The 24,451-nt window shown below is 39.3% G+C and overlaps 2 protein-coding genes across 3 annotated transcripts; one reads left to right on the top strand and one right to left on the bottom strand.

Annotated features, from left to right (window-relative positions):
* Positions 1-358: 358 nt before the first annotated feature.
* LOC131539227 (uncharacterized) lies at positions 359-1,960 on the bottom strand. Its single transcript, XM_058773630.1, has 2 exons — positions 1,662-1,960; positions 359-1,265 (listed from the first exon to the last, which is right to left on the bottom strand). Exons 1-2 carry the CDS (start codon positions 1,958-1,960, stop codon positions 359-361), a joined length of 1,206 nt encoding a protein of 401 aa, XP_058629613.1.
* An 8,882-nt stretch (positions 1,961-10,842) lies between these two features.
* LOC131538381 (uncharacterized) lies at positions 10,843-16,675 on the top strand. 2 transcript variants are annotated; one of them, XM_058772244.1, is made up of 7 exons: positions 10,843-10,971; positions 11,083-11,175; positions 11,268-11,406; positions 11,492-11,605; positions 15,627-15,820; positions 15,908-16,138; positions 16,226-16,675. In XM_058772244.1, the coding sequence occupies exons 2-7, from the start codon at positions 11,091-11,093 to the stop codon at positions 16,636-16,638; spliced, it is 1,176 nt and encodes a 391-aa protein (XP_058628227.1). In that variant the 5' UTR covers positions 10,843-10,971; positions 11,083-11,090; the 3' UTR covers positions 16,639-16,675. The 2 variants fall into 2 exon arrangements, with proteins under 2 accessions (XP_058628227.1, XP_058628228.1); XM_058772245.1 differs by lacking the exon at positions 10,843-10,971 and having other exon boundaries at positions 15,913-16,138.
* Positions 16,676-24,451: the final 7,776 nt, after the last annotated feature.

Raw genomic sequence — 24,451 nt, 5'->3', positions numbered from 1 at the left:
CTCTGCAGAAAAAAGCCGAAGTGCGAATGAAAATCGAGCAAATCCTTTATGAAGCTGAGTTTGAGTAAGGTGGGGGGGGTGGGAGGTTAGTCAGTGGAGACAGAGGTGATTGTCTAAATCATATCCTTAGGCTAATCATTATTGTGTTAATGTTATTTTTTTATGTACTTTTTTTTTTTTTAATTAAAAAGTGTATTTTTACAATGTTGATTAATACATGTGAATCTTTCTAAAACAATTGAACTGATCAATAAATTATCATTCGAAAATAATGCAATGAGGCAAGTTGTATGTAATTAGTTTATTAAGTAGTATATTACAGATTAGTTTATTCTTTGGTTATTCATATAATGTAACATCAAATAATGTTCTCCTGCCATGGGACTGCACCCTCGGTAGATGAGAAATACTGGGTAAATTTCTCTCTGATGGTTATAGCTTCGCGAGAGGAGTTGTTGCTGCTCATCCTGTGGAGATCTCCCATTGCCCTTGCACTGGAGTCAGGTTCTGATGACGGTGCTTGTGTATGGTCCTCTGTCTGATCTGCCCTCAGAAGGTTGTGGAGGATGCAGGTAGCCTTAACGGCTTTCTCTGCCATTTCTGGGGTCACTCCTAGCACTCTTCTGTACAGCCGCCATTGTGTTGCTAGTATTCCAAATGAGCACTCCACCATTCGCCTGGCCCGGGAAAGTCTGTAGTTGTACAGCCTTTTCTCTCTCCCAATGTTCTGGCCAGGATGTGGACGCATCATGTGGCGTCTGAGGGGAAAGGCTTCATCCGCAACAAACACATGTGGCATAGGCCCCAGATGTTCTGCACCAGGGAGAGGTTTGTCCTCTGGTATGCCAAGACTGCCCTGACAGAGAGCTCTTCCAAATGCTGAAACAGCCAACGTACCACCATCACTACTTCGGCCATAAGCCCCAACATCTACCACCTGGAAGCGATACCGAGCATCAACAACGGCAAGGAGAACAATTGAGAAGGAGCCTTTGTAATTAAAGTAAAGGGAACCGCTGGAGGCAGGGGCCTGGATCACTATGTGCTTGCCATCTACTGCCCCAACACAGTTAGGGAAATTCCACATCCGCTGGAAATCAGCAGCGATTTCTCGCCAGTGTTCCCTGTTAGGTGGTGGCATGTATTCTTCCACAAGGTTGTCCCATATGGCTTCACACACATCTTTTATGATGCCTACAACTGTAGAGTGACCCACGCGATAACTGAAGGCGATGGTCTTAAACGAATCCCCAGTTGCAAGATACCTGTAACAAATGTACATTTATATATTTAGAGTGTGTAAAGTATGTATAAAAGACCACAATTATTAAGTTATTCATATATAAAGTCATTTACGAATACTCGTAGGCCTATGTCAAAGCATGACATCACAGTAGTGGAAGAAGTATTGTCTTTCTTCATTTCAGTACAAGCAGTGTTGGGTAAGTTACTCTAAAATATAGGTAATTTCTATCAGTTAATTACATCTTCAACACTGTAAACTGCTTACTAGTAAAAAAAACATTTTTACTAAAAATATTTTAATGCTCACAACTAATTCCTTGTTAAATCCATCATTGTTTATACAGAATTGCTCTATATATGTGTATGTGTTTGCCATTTCTGGCGTTTTATGACCACTTAAGTTATGGTCTAATTACCTCAGACAAATGCAGAGCCGTTGTGCAGGGGAGATGGTTTCACGGCAGAAGCTCTGTTTGCTGATGCTTGGGCCAACTTTTCTTAAAATATAATCAAACTGGTCCTTGTCCACTCTGAAATAGGCTTTGAACCTCCCGTTGTCCAGGCGGAGCTCCTGAATCAGCTGGTGAAATTCCCCGTGTTTTTTACGTTTTTGAAGTATGGGGTGCACCCAAACAATGCGGCGTTTTTTACTTTTCTTCGTAAATAAATCTTGTAACAGAGTTACAGCAAGGGTTTTTCGGTGGTGGAAATCCATTGCTGAAATGTCCTTGTTGTAACGGAGAGTGCAGCTGATGGTTGCTTAGCAACGACAGACGCCTCCGGAGTGCAACCGCCAGAGCGCTTTGGAAAAAAGGAGAAAGCGGCGCGCCTAGCGTTTTCCACGCGTTTTTAGGCGCGATATGTGAATGGCCCCTTATAAACAGTTTTTACAGGCGATGCAAATGAAATGATTATTGTTGACTGTAGCATGTAATGCTTTATCTAGCGCTAATGCGCGTTATTTCTGTGAGCACGCGAGTAAATGCGCGCGTTATTTCTCTCTCTGTGTTGTGAATCAGTTCATCACAGAGAACCGAGTCAATTGAGTCAAAACGATTCAGTGTTCGGAGTCGCTCGAGTCACCAGACCAACTGAACAAAACACCGAAAAGCACGTTTTCGCAAACCAGCCGTGAACATGCAGTCTGTTCAATATATTCTGCAGCTGTAGAGTGATTTATCTGTCTGTCCTCTCTCCAGCTGAGATAAAGATGATTGTTAAAGAGGAGACTGAAGACATCAGGATTGTAGAAGTGTTCAGTCTGAAGCATGAAGACACTGAGGAACAAACAGGTTAGTTTCTCTCAGATCTGAACTCACTCGATCCTTATGAAAAATGACTGATATTCCTGAAGAATCTGTAATTAAAGCGGTTTTATTAGTCATGGAGCCTCGTGTTTACAGACTTCTGCTGAACCTGAGATCATTACTGTCTTATTACTCATTAAATTAGGACAAATCATGTGAAAGTAGCATAAACTAAATCGTTACAGTATTTTGTATAACTTCCCTAACGTTAGTTTTTGGTTATTTTTTCAGATACTAACATTAATTCAATTCAAGTTTATTTGTATAGCGCTTTTTACGATACAATCATTGCAAAGCAGATTTACAGGAAATTAAGTTTCTACTATATATATACAGGGTTCCCTCGGGTCCTTGAAATCCTGGAAAGTTTGTGAATCTGATTAAAAATTTTCAAGGCCCTGGAAAGTTTTTGAAAATAAACAAACACAGGTCCTTGAAAATTCCATATTATTCCCTCCGGTCCGCTAATGTGCTATTTCGCCAACACTTTGTGGCATATGCATACTAGCTTGCTTGATTTGCGTTAGTTATGCACATTTATGCGTTACTTTAAGTGTGTTGTCGTTGCCATGACGTTCACACGAAACTAGATGGTACCTCAACGTTTCACAGACACACCGTGAAACATGGCAAAAATAGGCTGAAACCGCTGAAACATGATGATTGGAAAATGCAAGTTTCAGGATATTTGGCTCACCAAAGAAGATTACAAAGAATGGCTTGCCAGAGATCCAAAGGATGTAATGTTGAATTGCTTTGCTTGTTAAAATAATGTAAAGCCGTGAGGCAAGAAAAACTTAAAAGCATATTCATATATCTTAAAACTTCTGGTTACATGAGCCTAAGCTCTTTTCAATAAAATCCATGCAAAAGTTAATATCAGATCATTTTAGAATACAGTATAGTATGTACCAAATATTATTCAGTTTTATGCAAAACAGAAATACGACAAATAGAATATCAGATTTCTGTCATATGGCCAAAAATACATGCAAAAAAAGAAGCTTTTTTGCATAGTTGTGTTTGACACATGAAAACTGTAACAATGTATCTAACAAGGTGAAGTGATGTAACCTTTGCTCTCACTTGAACTGTGTCCCCACATTAAGTCCTTGAATTTGAGGGTATTGGACCTGGAAAGTCCTTGAATTTGAAGTTAACCAAGGTGTGGGAACTCTGTGTGTATATATATATATATATATATATATATATATATATATATATATATATATATATATATATATATATGCACATACATACACATACACACACACACACATATATACATACATACATACATACACACAGCAGAAACCCAATATATTTAAGTTATGACAGACTTAACTTGGTAATTATGTGTTGTCTGAGGGTTGGCATCCTCCGTGGTCCTCTGAGGTGTTGCCATCATCTCTTCTCAGGTGTTTGGTCATCTCAGATCTTTTTAAGGGTTGGATCCAGACTGACGCTTCAGTAATATCTAGTTACCTCTGGATGTTAATCCCGTGGCAGAATCAGAGAAACAGATAGAGACATAATTAGCGTAGCTGCTGTTCTATTCAAGCAAAAATGATTTGTTCAACCCAAGCTAAAGATTTATAATGTGCATTTGATTAGATATAAATGCAGTACAAGATTATTATGTGAATGCTTGGCTACAGAGATGTGTCTTTAATCTAGATTTAAACAGAGAGAGTGTGTCTGAACCCTGAACGTTATCAGGAAGGCTATTCCAGAGTTTGGGTGCCAAATGTGAAAAAGCTCTACCTCCTTTAGTGGACTTTGCTATCAAACTACCAAACGAAGGAACTACCAAAAGGAACCACCAAGAGTCCAGAATTTTGCGACCTTAGGGAGCGGGTTGGATTGTAGCGTGGTAGAAGACTAGTTCGGTACGCAGGAGATAAACCATTTAGGGCCTTATAGGCAAGTAATAATATTTTGTAATTGATCCGGAACTTAATAGGGAGCCAGTGCAGAGACTGTAAAATTGGGGTAATATGATCATATTTTCTTGACCTGGTAAGGACTCTAGCCGCTGCATTTTGGACTACCTGTAGCTTGTTTATTGAAGATGCAGGACAACCAGCTAGCAGTGCATTACAATAGTCCAGTCTAGAGGTCATGAATGCATGAACTAGCTTTTCTGCATCTGAAACAGGTAGCATGTTTCGTAGCTTGGCAATGTTTCTAAGATGGAAGAATGCTGTTTTTGTAACATGGGAAATATGATTTTCAAAAGACAAGTTGCTGTCTAATATAACACCCAGATTTTTGACTGTAGAGGACGTAACCGTACATCCGTCTAGATGCAAATTGTAATCCAAGAGATTCTGTGCACTGTTTTTTGGAAATAGCAGAGGACCTAGGACAGATCCTTGTGGTACTCCACACTTTACTGGTGATAGTTGAGATGAATCCCCGTTTAAAAAAACAACGTGGTAGCGATCGGATAGGTATGTTCTGAAAGTGAAAGTGAAAGTGAAGTGACATACGGCCAAGTATGGTCGACTTCGACTTGTTCGACTTCTATGGTTTATGTCGCAAAATACATTGTTTACGGTAATACTTTTTAATCATTTGGATGACTGAGATCTTTACACACCACCACGGGGCGTGAAGGAGAGACAGAACCAGAACAAAACGAGGAGCTCGTTCCTAAACGAGGGACTATATCTGTAGCATGGACACGCGTTTTTAAGCACTGCCATTTTAAAACAACTGATTTTAAGCCGTTGAAACACAAACAACAGAGCTATATGCATGCGCCGTCTCCGTTTCTGTGAGAGGACCGCGCTTCTTTTTTTTTTTTTTTTTACCGCTTTATTGGCTTTGAACGATTACATAAACACACTTATATGCGTCAGAATCCCCGTCTTGGCAAGTATCCTCATAAAGACAGCGATTTAGGTCTTAAGAGAGAGGAAACAGCTGAAAGAGGAAACGCATATGTAACAGTATTGGATCCGGACTTCGGTCTTAAAGGGGAAGCTGTCCAATATTCGTTCTGTCTGCCATTCATATTAATCATAGCACATTGCTAGAAAATCTCTCACTGCTCTTGACTAAATCACTTTTGTAACTTTAATAAAAGAAATAATAATAAAAAAATAATAATGAGATATATATATGTATAGAATCAATACATAATACACGTGTTAATTATATCTATCATAGATACATTGTGTAAATTAATTAGTCTTCACTGAGTTAATTATATCTATCTATCTATGTAGCATTTCTTATTTATTGTAGTTTTTTGTCCTATTGCTTGCAATTAGTTTCTTATACTTATTTCATCACTGACTGTTTATTTATTTTCAGTGAGCTTGTTTCTTTTTTTTAGGCTTGTATTAGTTTGATATTGACATTGGTGACAAGGATTATGAAAATGCTGTGGTATCAAAGATTTTAATATCATAAAAACCTTTTTAAAAGAAAAAAATTACTATATTGTGATAGGGCTGCAACAACGAATCGATTAAATCGTTAAAAATCGATTACTAAAAGAGTTGGCAACGAATTTCATAATCGATTTGTTGTGTCGCGCGACGCGGAGTAGTTTGATTATTAAAAAAAAAAAAAAAAACTTTAGTTGAGCGCGGAGCGGAGTGAACACACTCGGTCTCTCTCGCGCACTGATGCTAGCAGAGTTCGGCGCCTCATAGACAGGGCGGAGCAAAAATAAAAATAACCGAGCGGAGGTAGAGGAAAGATACATGCACCTCAGCTGAACCAGCGAAAAATGGCGGCGCTTTCAAAGAAAGCTATACTGCTCTAAAAAAGGGGAAAATAGATACATATATAGATAGGCTACTATAATGTACTATAATATAAAAATATTACGTAAGTGTTCATACTGTTATTATTTTGTTGTTGTTATTAATAATAACAAACAAACAAACACACGGTTTGTAATTATTGTTTGCCTGACACGGTATCTGTGTTCTGCAGTATTTAGCAGTAGCATACAAATGTAGTGTTTTACAGCTGCCAATAACATTTTTACGCGGTTGCGGGTTCATTTTGTTGACTGTCGCTATAGAAACGTCAGAGGACGTGAACAGTACCGAGTTGAACATCACGTGTTGTCATCTCGGAATTACGGTAATTACGACATGGCGTGAACGCAGCATAAGTCACTACAGAATCCTACTTTTGTTCCGTTTTGAAGTGAGGAACGTAATGTCCCTGGTGCTGGTGTTTACTCGTTATCCAGCTTGACAAGTTAGCGTTAGCTCGTTAATAACAGTAGTAAAGCAGGGGTGGTGTAGTTACTTTGCACTTTGCATTGCAAGGCTAAAGACACGTTTTTATTCACTCGCCTTTTTGGACCATTCATTTTTCAATCTGTTGTCATGTATAGCTACACTGCAATAAAAGCTTTTCTTACTTAGTAATTTTGTCTCGTTTCCAGTCCAAATATCTAAAAAATCTTAAATCAAGATTACTAGACAAGAAAAATGGCATGAGAAAATTAAGTGATGCTTAAAACTTCTGTTTGAGATTATATCTCATTAAGATTATTTTTCTTACCCCATTGGCAGATAATTTAGCTTGTTTTAAGCAAACAATCACATAATTTTGAGGTGTTTTTTCAGAAAACAAGACATAATTTCTTATGCTATTTCATGTGTCTAGTAAATGTATCTTGATTTAAGATTTTTTAGATATTTGGACTGAAAACAGGACAAAACTACTGAGTCAGAAAAGCATTTTTTGCAGTGTATATTCTGTGCTTTGTCCCATATAGGTTATTATTGACAAATATATATTTGTGTGTGTTGTACTTTTTAATTTAATTTTAAAGTTCTTTTATAGCACTTGGTCATCTTAAGCTGTGTTTAAATGTGGTGTATAAATGAACCTTGCACTTACTACAATGATGGTAATAATTTAATGAATAAGCTTCAAGTGAACTTGAGAGAGAGAGACAGTGTGTGTGTGCGTCTGCGAGTGTGTGCGTCTGCAAAAGTGTGTGCGTCTGCGAGTGTGTGCATCTGTGAGTGTGTGCGTCTGCAGTGTAGTGTAGAGAACAAGTTCTGACATTCAAACAAATCCTGTTAAATTTTCTGATTTGTATTGTTCTTTATTTTTTATAAATTATTTATTGTTCTGGCAGCTCAGGTGGCACTTTATTTAAAAAAAAAGTCTATATATTTGGCAGATGTAAAGCATACATGTGTATGTTTTTTGTGTTAGTCCATTTTTATTTTATTTTATTATTATTATTATTATAACAGCTCAGGGATGTTCAAGGAGCAACATGTTTGAGCACTTTCTAAAGATTTTAGTTCTGTTTTTGAATAAAGGGTTGGAAATGAATGCTTTTTTTTGTGTTTTTTATCCGATTCATCGATTAATCGAAAAAATAATCGACAGATTAATCGATTATTAAAATTAGTCTGTAAAATTAGTTGCAGCCCTATTGTGATATATATCATTATCGTGATATAAAATTAGTCATATCGTGATATAAGATTTTGGTCATATCGCCCAGCCCTAATTATAGTCGTCATTTTTATCCGGTTAGAAAATCCATGATTTTTTTCTGAACTCTTCTTCAGATGTGTGGCTTGACGCAAACGTGTTTCTGAGCTCTACAGACTGTTCTTTTGACCTCAGGGCTTGGTTTTTGCTCTGATATGCATTATCAGCTGTTAGATCTTTTATTAAGACGTGTGTGCCTTTCCATATCATACCCATTCAATTGAATTTGTCACAGGATAACTTCAATCGAAGTTTAGTATCACCTACAAGCAATATGAATGCTCCTGAGCTAAATTCCAGCTGTCCCAGATATACTAAGCCGATTCTAGCCGATCATCGATTCTATACTAAGCTAAGCTAAAAGTGCTCCTACCAGACGCGGAGATCGGCTGAATGGATTCAAAAATGGTCAAACTCAACTGTTTAACTCGAGGGGAGTTGTAAAATGAGCCTATTTCCAAAAAAAGTGGAGTGTTCCTTTAACAGCTGAGCCCAAGCCTCCGTTACTAATTCCAAAACATCACTTTAGAGCTAGTAGCGAAGGAACGTTGAGTTTCCTCATTGAAAACTTATTGTATTACTGTAGTAAAAGCTTGTATTATGAGAGAGAGATGGACTGAGCGACTGATACAGCATCTCCTACAGACAATAAAACATAAGTCTGAATGTCCACCGAGGAAAGCGTTATCTCATCGTCAACATCCTTTCATCCGTTAAGCGTGATTTGTGATGACAGCACTGTTCATTTGTTAGCCGCGTCGTTGTTGAAAGTAAAATAACTTCTGTTCTCAAAAGCGTTTATTTTTCAAAGTAAAAGTCTTTACTGCGGCGCTGACTCATAAAAACAGACTCTTGTCGCCATCTAATGGCGGAACAATGTAACTAAAATCACGAACACGCACCATCGGTACTAAACACTATTATTAAATACTATTATTATTTATATAAAATATTATTTATTGAATAATCATATTTACTTTAATAAACAACAACAGCCATCATAAAAGTTGCTAGCAGTTCAGCTAACCGTACAAAGTGCGATATACAGCATTGAATAAACATGATAATATTTTGCCAAAACTATTTTCTCTGGAACAAATAAGTTTAATGAGACCAAAGACTGGCCGTTAGATTTACCCAACACGAATTATACCTCGTGTTTAACCACTATAGAGACACCAGAGCCAGCGGTCAATTCCAGAAGATCTGGCCGCGGTCAGCCGCTCTCTGCGGGTGAAATGAGCTCTGAACGGCCGCTGAACCGGTGGATCTCCCGGCTCCGAAAACATCAAAGCAAATTTTGAAATATACCTTATCTTTATTAACAAACTGCATATTTGAAGTCCAAGCAAGCACATTCTCGCCTAAAAAAACTCTTAAAACTGCATTACGTGACTCAAAACAGTATTATTTTTAAAATGATAGTGGATTTGGGCGTCCGCCGTGACACGCGCTGAGAGAAATACGGCAACTTCGGCAAGCGGAGTGATACAAGCGGTGAAGAGGACGAGGAGCTCTGTTGGACTCCAATATCGCATAACTATCAGCCAATCAGGTTCCAGAACCAGAAAGAACTGTTGTATAAATATATATATATATATCAACAGGTTTACCACAAATAACATAGTTGAACTACAGTTGTAGCACAGGAGTTGCAACCTGGACGCGAGCAAAAGGTAAAACTGCACACCAACGCACATATCAAGGTAATCAATCCTCAGTCACACAGCCTGTGAGAAGAAATCAATGCTATTACATATACTATTACTATATACTAACAGTGAGAATTAACCTGCACTAGTCTATAGATGCGCGTGGCTCCTGCAAACCATTCGCGCAACTGCTGCGTGTGCGCGGCGTTTCGGATCAATACTGAACCGTGCTTTCGCATAAGTCAAGTCCGTTTAGCTTCAGTCACGCTATGCTGTTGAGTGCATGACAGCAGTTTATTCTGCATTTGGGTTTCTTTGCCATACATTAGTTACCGCTATAAATGCTGTTTACTTTTAAGATGGTATACAAAGTTCTTAACATTCCACACATACAGTGTTATTCAGTAGGCCGCAATGTAAATCTGTTATTCAAAGTTTAATTTAAACATTAAAATAAACAAACGGGGGCGTTTAATATTGTGGTTACTATGTTTTTATGTGTGTACACCCCCCTACCTTCAACATGGCTGTTTCTCGTAGCTGCAGACACACACAGCTGGAGAGAACAGACACCACTGTGGATAGAAAGCATGGAGAGGACAAAATGTAGATATGCATATCCATATTGTAACGTAAAAGTCGTTCTAGCATACAGTGCATTGTGTCATGTGACTGAGAATTCACCTAGATGCTCTTTAGATGTGTGCAGGAATCCTTCAAGGCTGGTCCACTGCTTGATTTGTCATGAGCCCCAGAGCAACACTGAACATCATTTAAGAAATAGGTGCTTACGGGATGCGGAGGATGGCTGTATCCAGGAAGAAGTCTCGAGGGCCAAGGAGGCACAAGAGAAGTGGACAAGAGAGGGGAGGATTATGAATTTGTCTGAGGTCAGGAAATTGGTCAGGGACGACCCGTCTTGTGACTCCTTGGCAGAGTACTTCCAGGCAAAGGGATTCCTCATCAAAGAGGAGCATGACAGGTAGGGAGGTCTGTGAATGGAGAGGGAACTAGGCGTTGTAAGTCATTTCTGATGGGTGTAATGTACTGTACAAGGGTGTGTTGGTCATACCACAGTAATGGTCCCTTCGTCTCCTAGTGCTGCCATCCAGGAGTCTGAAATTCTGGCTCTCACAGAGGAGGACATGGGAGAGGTGTCCAACCGCCTCCGCCAACATAAAGGGGTCCCTGCAAAGACCAAGACGGTCTTCCGGAGCTTCTGCCTCGCCACAATGATGTGGGTCCATCACCTGGGTCCTACGAGCATTAAAGAGTTCAAGGTGAGCTCACCGCTGAAATACTTTAGACGTGTTCAGACACAGATATATTAGGTCTTGTGAGGTGGAGGAATAAGTGTGAACTTTATCATTTTTGTCTGAATGTTCGCACAGGTCCAGGAATGGAACGACAGGGTGACGGAGGGAGACAGAGTCATTATAAATCTGTCCAAAGGAAGCATAAAGTTGAACCAAAAAGAAGAACATGTAAGACGATCCTCTACACGCCACACTATTAGTTCATTAACAGTCTTTGTCACAGCTAACACTTGTAAACTATGCACAAATCTTTGCTGTAGTGGTTGGACTGCTACTTCAAGTAGCAGATTATTTAAAGGCTCAACCTCCGGAGGGAGACGACGGGGACCGGTTCTTCCTGGGAGCTTCAGGACTTCCTCTTCGTAACCCAACAGCTGATGTGCAGCGACTACGAGAAAAGCAAGTATTCTAGTCAGTGGTTCATGCGGTTCAGTTTCATGACAGACATCTTGCCTTCATTTCTCCCTCCGATGCATGCCAACAGGTACGTCAAGAGGCTGCAGGAGGCACCTACGCCACCAGCAGAGCCACAGGCAGGAATGGTGGTCAGTCCGCCCCGGTCAGCTGCTGAGGAGGAGCCACCACAGACGCTGGAGAGGTACAGAATGACTTCACCTCGTTAAGGTGACCCTCATGAGGAGGGCTGGTAACTGTAAGAAATGATCTACTCATCATTCAGATTCCTATTCAGCCAAATGATTCAGATTTAATTTTTTGTTTTGTTTAAAAAATAGAAAGTCATGTACACTTTTTGTTGATTTTATTCATCACTGACAACAGATTATAAGATCCGTATCATCAACAAATTCAACACCATTTACAGTGTGTAAAATTGATGATTTTTTCCAAATACAAAGCAACAACTAACCTTTCTAACTCATGAATATTTTAGTGTATTTTTGTAATCATAGAAGCGCTGCATCCAGTGGTGCCTCCAAGGGGGGGCCAGGGGGGGCCACGGCCACCCCTAAAATGACACTGGCCACCCCATTGGCCCCCCCAAACAGAAAGAGTGGAGTTTTTTTTAGAATAATATTTTTTTTTACATAAATTAACACGGACATTGACGAAACTCTACATTAAAAATAAATATAATAAACTTGTATTATGTGTACCGTAGAATTCGCTCTCACCCCCTCTTTACCTGCGTTGCGGCGAGAGGCTTCACGTGCTCACACAGCCGCACTATCGAAGCATACTGCAGCACACGGTCTGTTCAAGTTCGAGAGAAGCAATCAACGCGGGAGAGGAAACTTACAAGTACAACTTAGTTTATTCTGTCAAACTCACATAATACAATACTGTTTGGCTATAGATTAGGCGTCACTAAGGCATTAATTACGAACTGATCTAAGTTTTTATTAGATTAATATTACTCAGGGCTCTACAGTGCGACCATTTCAGTTGCATTTGAGGCTGAAAACTAGGCTACTGCGTGCGACTATGAAAAAAATATTTAGGTGAAACGTGCGACTGAACCAATCAGCATATTTGAGTTTGCGCTGAAGGAGCTTCAAAGGTTTCTAACGTACTCACAACGTGTTTGGCTGCGTTGAGTAATGTAGCCTATCGCTTACAGACGTATCCACTCATTATAACAAACAGCGCGAAGACAGACTGTAAATTAGATTCACTGTGCAGTGCATTTATGATTATAATAGAGTTTTGTGAGATGCAAACTAAGATGAGTGACAGCTTTTAATGATTATTAAGGGAGTTTGCAAATGTGATGGATTTAATACAACAGTTCATTAAACAAGAAGTTAATATTAATTTAAGTGACTTATATTTTCTGACTACAACAGTATTGCCTTATTTTGCTCTATTTCGTCAACGAAAATAGTTTCCGACACAGTAACAGCTGAGCCGCTGCGCATCTCCATTCAAACAGCGGTGTTTTGTTTATGAATGAGCTGCGTTTTTAAACGAATCTAGTGTCAATAAAGACAGTCATGTACTTCGTTCCTGAATGAATCAGCCGTTCAAACGAATCAAATAAATGAATGATTCAGTGATAAAATCAGTGACATGCCGCCACCTGCTGGCAGTTTTAGTTTAATTTTTAAAGTGTATTTCCTCTTATTTAAATAATTTAATATATCTAACCTCAACATGAATTTAATTGCACTCTCAGCTTCATTAAACATTTGAAAATACACCTACAAGCCACTTGTGTGTTCTTCTGTGCCACCTCTGTAGTACAAATTTATTCCTTAAATACTGATTTCATTTGATTGATAACTTATTCTTATTCTACTTTTTATTCTGTTGTTTTAATTAGAAATGTTAAAAAGCTTATACATTTTTGAGTTGATAAATAAAAGATGACATACTTTTAATAAAGTTAGAAAAATGCCATTACGCAGGGTGGCCGCGGGTCCTTAAAAAGTCTTAAAATGTATTAAATAAAGTTTTGCTTAAAAAAGGCCTTAAAATGTCTTAAATTCAGATTCAGTGGGTCTTAAATATCTTCGGTCTCATTACCGCAAAAGTTTCACCAGTCTGACGGACCCAGGGACTGTTTACAATCATTGGACAGACGGAAGATTCCCCCCCGCTATAGTTACTGCGTCATCAGAGAGAGTCGCGGTCGCAGAATGCAGGTCGAATATCACCAGCTCGCTGACAAGCCTCCGAGCTGCTTTAAATGGGTTAATGCAAGTTTACTGAAAAATTGCTCGAGGATTTTACGTGCCCGACGGGACAAATAGCCTGATTAAAACTTAAGTGACATTTTATTACATTCAGCGTAAACAGCGATTGATAATGGATAGTGTATTTATGGTATCAACGTTGCGCTGTTGAGGCTCATGCTGCCTGTCTCTGTGAGAGACTTATACGGAGAAATCAAATCAAATGAGCATAACGGCAAACATAAAGAAACTCACAGAACGAAAATAGTTCCAAACAAAGATCAGAAGTATTGCACGTTCTCCAAGCAGCACTCACATGTTTGTTACTGAATGATTGAATTGAATTGTTTTGAATGAATCGGTTGAATGAATAAGGGACTTACCGCCACCTACTGGTGCTTTAGTTAGTTTAAAAGTATGCATTTTTCCACCATCATTTCTTATTTGTATATTCAAATTTTTTATTTAAAACATTAATCTCATAACATTATTTATTGCGGTTGTAAATTTGTTGTGCAAATTATTTAATTTGATTGCTAACAGCTGTTGTGTATATTAAATTTCCTCATCAGTTGTAAGAATTTGACATGAAAGATGACGCATACATTTAATAAGGTTAGAAAATATTGGACTTTATGGAGGTAAATAACAACCTGGGGTAAATATTAAACACATGCAGATTTAAATATGTAAATGCTGAATAGAAAACTGATGAAAATATTGCTTCATTTACACCACCAAAAATATTGCTGATGTGGAGCTTTTGAGGGATATTTTGTATGGGATATTGTCTGCAGATATGAAAAGTTCTCTATATACCGTAATAATAAATAGCATTTTTGACAGCGATGATATTTTGTTTTCTTTTTAAATTTAAAAACACATTAAATATTACATTTATGTATGAAATATAATGTGTTTTTCCTTCACAGGTTTGGTCTTAAATTTTACATAAGGTGGTATTAAAAAGGTCTTAAAAAGTCTTAAATTTAACTTGTTCATATCTGTAGACACCCTGTTACAAAGGTAAAAACAAAATTCCCTGTAAATCACTTTAAGGAGTCAAATATCACCTCGTAATGGGATTTTTAATTATTGATCAGAAGGTGCTCCTAACTTTTTGACCGTGCTCCTAAAAAGAAAAGTAAGCGTAGAGCCCTGTTACTCCATGAGTTGATCTGTAAATTATTGCAGATTTGGGCAACATTTAATGCACTATCTTTGGCTCTTAAAGTCACATATGTAGAACAGTTTTTGTTACCCAGACAGACGAGTAGTATTTTATTAATTTATGTCTGACAACAGAAACAGAAAATATTTAAATTAAGCACTGACAGCATATTTCCACACAAATGTAGGGTTTATGATAAATAATCGAAATGAAGAGGAAAGCAGTCAACATCCACCTTCTTCAGCAAAAGGTCTGTAAATTCTGAGAACATTTAGAGCTTCATTTACTGCAACAGTCAGTGTACCAATTGTTTTGATGAAGTGATGGGTTAAACATCTTTGCTTCTTGTTTACTTTTACTCTCTTTTGAAATGAATTTGCACTCCAGATAAATATGAGGGTACTTGCAGTTGAATTGCAGAGCGACTTTTTTTATATTTTTCTCTGTATAGTAATAGCCTACTGAACTTTATATGCTCCCAGAATGAATGGTAACACCAAAAATTATTGTCTGCCATTAGATTTAGGCATGCGACACTTTTTTATTTTGTGCCACCCTAACATTTTATACTGGCCCCTTTCGGCCACCCTATAAAGAAAATCCTGGAGGCGCCACTGGCTGCATCACAGATGCATTGGCCACACGGCACACCAATCATTATTGGAACTGAAACTTATTGACTTTCAGATGGTTTTGGAATTATTAAAAGAGAGAGAGAAAAAAAAGAGCCGTTTGTCAACCCGACTCATAAAGGCACTGTGCTCTACATTAAGTAAAATATTATTATCATTATTATAATTTTTTTTTTTTTACAGGACATCTCCACCTACCCCAGCGGTGCCGCTCCCAACTCCTAGGTTTTGGGGAGCTTTTGAAGACCTGTTTCCCGTTACCCTTCACGGGACGCCTCCCACAAAGCCGCAGGCGGCAGAGGCAGGATTTGAGGACCGCAGCTATTACCACTACTGGAGGAGGCTTCAGTACAAGCTGCGTGTACAGTATACTCTTGGTAAGAGCTTACAATAATGCCAGTCACTTTACAGTCTACATTTTGTAAGGTGTGTTTGGTTAAAACTCACCCGAGGCCTTCCTCCAGAGCAGTCCACTGACAGGACTGGCCAAAAACCCCGAGCGTCTCGTGTCCAGCGTGCCATGGCCAAGGAGACCACGTGGACCAGCAATGTGCCGTCTGTGGACAGTGTTCTGCTGGCGTGGGTGCCCTGCCAGGAACCGTCCCCTGTCGCAAATCACCCTCTCCTCATTGCTTCTGTGGTCCATCAGAAGTGGAAAGGTCTGGCCATTAAGCACTTCGAGGGGAAAGGCAAAGGTGAGACTACCCACATTTGTAATTGTTTAGAGGAACAGGGAGAGGGAAGCTGTTTGCTCAAAAGCATGTTCATTTACCTTTGTGCAGGAGTCATTGCCACCATGAAGTTCCAGAAGAACCAGGTCGTGTGTGACTACCACGGTGAAGAAGTCTCCGAGCAGGAAGGGGAGCGGAGGCTGGAGACCCTCGCTGGGGAACCGTCATACCTGTTTTTCTTCAAGGGCGAGGGTGGTGAGCCTCTCCGCATCGATGCACAGAAATTCCCCTGTGACTGCCACCCTGACAAAGAAACGTTTGGGAGGAGGATGAATCATTCCCGAAGGAGAAATAATGTGCGGCCTCGGAGAGTTTCCTTAAACTGTCCTGAAGGACCCAGAGAATGTGTTCTGTTCTGTGCTCTACGGGACATTGCTGTCAGTGAGGAACTCCTGTGGGACTACGGCGTTTGTAGAGCATCTTTCGGAGGGAAAGGGAGAGATCTTCCACGGCTTGATGACTGACGTGGTCATATATATATATATATATATATATGTGTGTGTGTGTATATGAGTGTACTTTTTTTATGTGTTCATTTAAATATTGTACCAAAATTATGACACACAAATTTCATGGTTATCCGGTTAAAAATAAAAATTGTATTATGTATTTTGTGTTAGTGTGTGCTTCATTGCTGTACTCTTAAAGGGGTCATCGGATGCGACATGCACTTTCACAAGTTGTCTGAACATAAATGTGTGTTAGCGGTGTGTGTACACCAGTGGTTCTCAGGTCCAGTCCTGGAGACCCCTGCTCTGCACATTTAGCATGTCTCCCTTACTTAACACACCTGACTGAGATCATCAGCTCGTTAGTTCAGTTCATGGATCTCTCTCCTAACGAGCTGATGATCTCAGTCAGGTGTGTTAAGTAGGGGAGACATGCTAAATGTGCAGAGCAGGGGTCTCCAGGACTGGACCTGAGAACCACTGGTGTACACAACCACCCTATAATGATAACAGATTAAAGTTCTCCGTCACTACGACGGATTTCCGTCAATTGCAGGGTTCCCGCCTGTCCTTAATGTCTTAAATTTACTTTTCATAATTTTAAGGCCGTAAATAGCCTTACATTTCTCAAATAGTGTAATAAATGTCTTAATTTTAGCTTGAATAGGTCTTAAATTAGGGAAAGTCGAGGTGTATTCGGCCTGCTGAGGGGGGTGAAGCATGTTCCTCTCTCCGCTCGAAGCGCTCTGGATCCACTCCGGGTTTCTGCTCCCGCTCACAGAGAAACTGCTCCGCGTTCACTTCATTAGTTATCAGGGATAAATGAGGGGAAGAGAAACATGTAGCGCGTTGTTGTTGTTGTTCTGCCGACACACCAAAGACGGCTGCAGCTTCTCACTGACACAGTAACGCCGCTCGCATCAGTCACAGCCGGGTTATTATCAGAGAACAGAGCAGAACTTCAGCGGCTATTACAGTAATAATCATTGGGGGGGCTGGGGGGGTCAGCCAGCTGTTTTTTTCGTTGTTTTCCGTTTTTTTTATATATATATATATATATATGTATACAGAATCTGAATTAAAATGTGTTTGATTTAAGCCTACATTTCAAAATTTTGTGTCATAAAATTTCTTGTTTTTAAGCAAATGTTGAATTTAGCCAGAGACAGGCGCGCTCAGCTAACACATTTGTGAATATTCTGAATAAAAAAGGAAAAATGACATACAAGCAGTTTAAGCAGATCATCATTCATTCAGCGCTGTTGCTGCTGCGGTGTGTCACGTGACAAGCAATGACGCGTCACCATGGAAACCATAAAGTGACACATTCTAAATAACGGTCGCCTTGAAAAACTCACGCTGGGGGGTCAGCCAGATTATTTAAAATTTAGGTGTGAAAGGGTTATATGCTGTATGCGCAGCCGCAGCGGAGACATAATTTAAGCAGATGCAGGTGCACAGTCCTTCAGCCTCCGCCTGATTATAATTTTCCAGTCAAAGAAAAAAGTGGGCAGAGCTTCGCACGCAGCTGTAGGGCATCCTGGTTCCGAGAGCGCAAGTGGCTGGAATATATTTCGGACAGTGATGGCATCGTGTGTGGGGTGTGCAGATCGGCTGTCAAAAGTAAACTGCTGTGCCCAACCACCGACAGTTTGTTTTTAAAAGATAAGGGATTTTCAAATTGGAAAAAAGCAACAGAGAAAATCAGAGACCACAAGATATCTAAAAATCATTTAGATGCCACCCAAAGATTGGCAGCGTTGAAAAACACTCCAATAAATGCACTACTCTCTGAAGCCAAGGCAAAGGAGCAGAGAACAGCGCGGAAAATCCTCGAACTTATTTTCAGCTGCGTAAGATTCTTGGGGCGCCAGTGGCTTCCACTGAGAGGGGATGCCAGTCGGGATGGAGTCTTATGGCAGCTAATGCAGGAGCGAGTGCGCGGTGATCCTGACCTCGATAAGTGGCTGAAAAGGAGACACAACTGGATGTCAAACAACATCCAAAATGAGATTCTGGAGCTATTTGCGCATGACGTATTGAGAACAATTGGAGCAACAGCATCAAAAACTGACTTTTTTGGGTTAACTGCGGATGGGACAACAGATATCAGTGGCAAAGAACAATTTTCAATCAGTCTGCAGTTTAGCAATGACCACCTAGAAGTTCAAAATTTCTATCTTGGCTTTTACAACGCCCCTGACACAACGGCTGAAATCTTATTTCTGTGCATAAAGGATGTCCTGGTGCGCCTCCATTTGCCACTGGAGCGACTGAAGGGCTACTGCTTTGATGGAGCCAGTAACATGTCAGGGAGGTTCAATGGGGTGCAAGCTAAACTGAAGGAAGTATGTCCCGACTCTGTTTTTGTCCACTGCGCAAATCACTCACTGGATCTGGTGCTGCAAGAAGTGGCTCGTGAAGTGCGTCTTGTTGCTGATACGCTAAACTTTGTGCGTGAAGTCACTGTTATAATCAACGATTCAACAAAGAGAAAAGCGTTGTATCAGTCCCTATTTGGAGCCGGAGACGTTGTGAACTTGCTTGGCCTCTGCCCAACTCGGTGGTGCGTCAGAGTTGTGTCACTGTCACGTTTGCTGGCCTGCTACAGAGAGATGATACAGACTTTAGGACCTTGGAGAGTGACAAGGCTGTGAAAGGGGACACCCGTACCAAAACTGCAGGATTGCTAACAAAGGCCACAGATATGCGCACAGTGTTTGGCTTGTTTGCCTGCGTAACCCTATTTACCCCATGTGAAGCAGTGGCACGATCACTTCAAGGAACCAAAGTCACAGCTCTAGGATCCATGGAAGCTGGCAAACTCCTTTGCAAACAACTGGGCACGCTGCGACAGGGTGAAACCAGCACTGACCTTGTGGCCAAGACCAAGCAATATGCAGAGCGTTACGGCCTGAAGCCGCCACATCCAGTGCGCAGCAGCAAGACCCCTGCACGCTTTCACTATACACAAGTGGACGAGGCCAATGACCAAGAGTGCAGCGAAGTGGAGGGTAAATGTTTGTAATAAAAAATACACAATTGGTCTTTTCAGTTGTAGTAGGTTATTTATGTTATATTTCTGTATTCAGTGTATCCGAACGTGTGGAAAAGGGAGATGTTTGAGGCGCTGGACCTGGTGCGCTCAGAAGTGGAGAGGCGTTTTGACCAGGTCGGAATCCAAGTTGCTGCAGGGCGAGAGCAGGCGATCACTGAGGCAGCTCAAGGAAAAAATGTTAATGTGACTTCCCTGAAACTCACCGGTTTTACAAGAGAGCGACTAAGTCATGAGTTGGACATACTGCGGCATATCTGTACAGGGCGTGAAGTTAACACAATTCGGGATGTTGTGTCCATTCTCCAAACCACGCAACCACAAACCCGTTCCATGCTGTCAGAGGTGGAAAAGCTCATCAAACTACGCCGGTGTCTGCCCATATCTGTCGCTGCATCAGAGCGCTCCTTCTCGGCTGAACCTCCGTCGGTTGAAAACCTGGCTGCGTAACACCATGTCACAGGAGAGACTAACGCACTTGGCCATTATGAATGCCCACAGTGATCTCCTGGATGAAATCGATGTCTCGAACAACTGAAAGAAGATCCACCTTTGGAAATGCATGAATTAATTTTTTTGGTTTAGCCTAATGCACTTTTTGAGTAGCGTATGTGTCTACTAGCATGTTCATAGCTTTAAATGTTTTGACTGTCAATGCTATTTCAATAGGGCTCTATATGTTCGTTCAGTGGCTTGATATTATGAATTTTCATGTTCCAAACAATATGAAATGTTGTGAAAATAAAACACAGCTCTCCCTCGTTCATTTCAGGGGTTCTATTTAATTACCATTTGTGCATTTCATTCATTGGCCTTGACACCAGTTCAAAACTGAGTCCCAAAAGTCTGCGTAAGAAGCATAACACGTACAGACTCCATGTAGGCTTATGATTCGCTCTTTTGTTGTTCTGTTTTCTTTCAGGATCAAAAATACAACAAATGAAAGCGTTTATCTGTATTTCCGACTGATGAGAACTATGCATATACATTCATAAATCAGTCAACTTTGTATTTTATTATGAGATATTTTATTCTAATGTGATCAGTGACTCAAGCACTGATGGACCAAAGAGCGCGCATTTCGACATTTGCAGTAAAAACTTGAAATATAAATTCTCAGAAAATGCATTTAATACCAATATATTGAAACGTCTGTTTATATACTCCATTAATAAAGGAGTCCAGACATTGATAAAAATATCAGTCCACATGCGTTTTATATTTAATATGAGGGAAATAGACATGCATGCATGCGTGACACAAAAAATCTTTAACTTTTAGGTAGCAAAATAATTTTTAGTAATTCTGTCAATTACACTAAGGTTAGATTTCATTGAAGGTAAATTGCAGCGGCCACACTGAGCTGTGCGTAACGCCCACAGACGTGAAGTGAACGAGACAGAGGCTGGCCGGTACTGTCTGAAATGGTTAACTCTGTGGCGATGCATGTGCAAAACAGATTTAACTAATCACAAAGTCAATCAGGATACATAACACAAAAGGCCTACACTAAACCCCCAAGAATCCCGCCCCCCTCTCACAATATAGTTCCCACGTCCCTGCCGTCACTCGCTTCATTCCTGAATGAATCAGCCGTTCGAACGAATCAACTGAATGAATGACTCAGTGAAGAAATCATTGACTTGCCGCCGCCTGCTGGCGGTTTCAGTTTCATTTTTATCGTATCATTTCAGTTATTTAAATTATTTAATATTTCTGTATTCAAAATGTTATATTTAAAACATTAATCTCCACATTAATCTATGAATTGAATTGCACTCATGCCACGTCTGAGCCTCATTAAACGTCTGAAAATGTACAAACCACGTTTGTGTTCTTCTGTGCCACCTACAAATTATTTTTTTATTAATACTAATTTCATATGATTGGTAACTTATTTGTCTTATTCTACTTCTTATTATATTGTTTTAAATATAAATTTTAAAAAGCTTATAAACACATTTTTTTGAATTTGACAGATGAAAATAATGCCATTGCAAAGGTAAAAGGAAAATACGCCTGTAAGTCACTTTAAGGAGTCAAATGTCACCTCGTATTAGGAAGGCTCATTTTTTATCATAATTTTTGATAATTGATCAGAAGGTGCTCCTAAATGTTTTAAATTAGGAGGACAAGTGCTCCTAAAAAGAAAAGTAACCACAGAGCCATGTGTAACATATGAGATCTTAAAGAGACAGCAGCCTAAATAAACCTGCTGCTGTCTGTCATTATACAGTGAAGACTATCCAGTGTTATTTTACAGCTGAATAGATCATAGTTAGACCTAACTGAAAAATATTAAGTACTGATAATTTAATTTGTATCTTGTTTTTGTTTGTACTATTGATTGTCATTAATTTATTTGTTCTTATTTTATTATTTACTATTTACTTGTCTATCTTAGTCAATATAAATTCGGTTCTGAGTGCAGGTGATTGTTGGGTGGGGAGGGGGCGTGGTCTATGAGAGATAGTCCTGCCCCCACAGCTGGAGTAAATCCTGGAGGATACACTGCATACGTTTAATACAATCAGAAAAATGCATTTACAAAAAAGAAAACGCCCCTGTAAATCACTTTGAGTCAAATGTCACCTCGTATTAAGAAGACTCATTTTTGATGCAAGTTTTTTGTTATTGATTAGAAGGTGCTCCTAATTTTATTTTTTTAAATTAGGAGGACAAGCGCTCCAAATTACAAGAAGACAAACACGGGGTGTGTGACGGGTACGGCTGTGGGTCGGGGTTTGGCCGAGGAAACATTTTCAGTCAAAAGATTTTTTCTTGCTTTAACCCCTGCATATAACGACACATTATCATTTAAAGTATTAATGTTAGTATGATATGAATACTCCTTTTTACAGAAGATCATGTGGCAGAAGATTTTCAATCCCAAAACCTCTGGACCATGAGTGGGAAAACACACACACACACAAATGAATATTAACAGGTTTAATAAAACAATATTAATTGTTGACTTACTGACAGAGACATGGGCTTACAAAAATTTAGCCTACTCACCAGCTTTATTACAAAAACCTAACAGTAGATACAAAAGCATAGTATTCTTCAGAGTCCATTGAAATTTATTTACTTTATGATACATCTGAGAAAAGTTGTTCATTGTTGTGAATACTAATTTCTTTATAACTACCATCTCAAGTAGAGAACACACACCCAGAGCAGTAGTCAGCCATTGTTATTGTGCGGCCCGTGTGGGTAACGTGCCTTGCTCAAGGGCCCCTCAGGCCCCGTTTACACTAGTGCGGTTCTGTTCATTCACTCATCTACATTTCCTGCCAGTATTGAGACTCGAACCCATGACCTTCAGGTTACAAGTCTGACTCTCTAACCATTAGGTCACAACTAGATCATTAAATTAGCCAGAATGTCTCATAACGTCAAATGTTGTTTAAAGAAAAGGTACACAAATGAAGTCCCTTTCAATAAATCTCTTTTTTTATTTTATTTCTTTTCTTTAAGCCCCAGATGCAGCAAGCATCCAGCTGATTACTTCAGGACTGCTCTTTATCTGCTGTGACTGTCACTTCTGGTGCAGAATCATGGACCTTTATTTGTTTTGATTTTACTTATTATTACACTTGTGTAGCTAGTATTCAGGATTAAAATACAATGTAATTCTTGTCCACATATATTATCAGAGCTATATGGAATCCAATAGGGTCAGTCAAATATTGAGAAAAAACACTATAAACCTGATTGGGAAAATACAAGCTAAAATACAGCTGCCTCCACAATCTTTTTCAAAGAAAAAATCATGATACTATAACCCTAACTTAAGATAAAAATGTAATTTTTAGTTTTTCAATTGCTCCTCAAGAATAGTTTACATAAATTTACATCTGATTAATGAAACGGCTTTAAGCATGGAATACACTACACGACTTCTGAACAGATTTTTAAAACACCAGGCATCATACACTTACCGACTTTGTAAATAATGACAGAGGAAAGCTGGGCATCATATACTTAAGCCTGGAATACACTACACGATTTTTGCCCTGATTTTCCGCCAATTTACAGTCAGGAGAAGTTGACGCTAGTTGCCGAAAGTCAGAGCCAGTCTGCAGATTTGAGATGACAGATTCCATAGAAAATTGCATATTGTATGATAGTCACAGACTCCGGTTTTTAAGCTTCAGACTCTGATTCTATCCAGTCGGAGGATATCAAACGTTTGATATTTTCAGCCGATTTTACAATGCATATTGTTTTCATTTGTCATGCGTCTCCTAGCAACACGGCTCATGTTTCTGTCTTTACAGTCTGGTAGTGTATGATCCTCTGTCATGTAGTGTATGATGCCCAGTTTTCCTTTGTCGCTATTTACAAAGTCAGTATATGTATGATGCCTAGTGTTTTAAAGATCTGTTCAGATTTTAAAAGTCATGTAGTGTATTCCAGCCTTTAGAATTAACAGTCATTTGAAACAGTGGCAATCTTGTAGATGTTTTGTATTTCTTCTTATGAGAATATTTAATTCAGCTTCTGATCAAACTGTTCTGTTAATTGGTACAGTATTGTAAATGTTGAAATGTATTTGAAATGTATTTCCTTTCAAATGTGTACTTTTTTTCTTCAAAAACTGAATGATTACATTTTCAGTTTTGTACAGTATATGTACAGACTTTGTATTTTGTCTTTCAAAATAAAACCTTTAATTCACAATCTTGAGCGTGCTTTAACACTTTCATTTTTTTGTTTGTTTTTTAATAACCTGTAAAATAACAAGTGTTTCTCTGCAGAACTTTTGGG

This window comes from Onychostoma macrolepis, chromosome 04, assembly GCF_012432095.1.
Source record: "Onychostoma macrolepis isolate SWU-2019 chromosome 04, ASM1243209v1, whole genome shotgun sequence".
NCBI lineage: Eukaryota > Metazoa > Chordata > Actinopteri > Cypriniformes > Cyprinidae > Onychostoma > Onychostoma macrolepis.
Note: the sequence above shows the minus strand (reverse complement) of the source record. Positions and strands in the feature narration are given on the sequence as shown.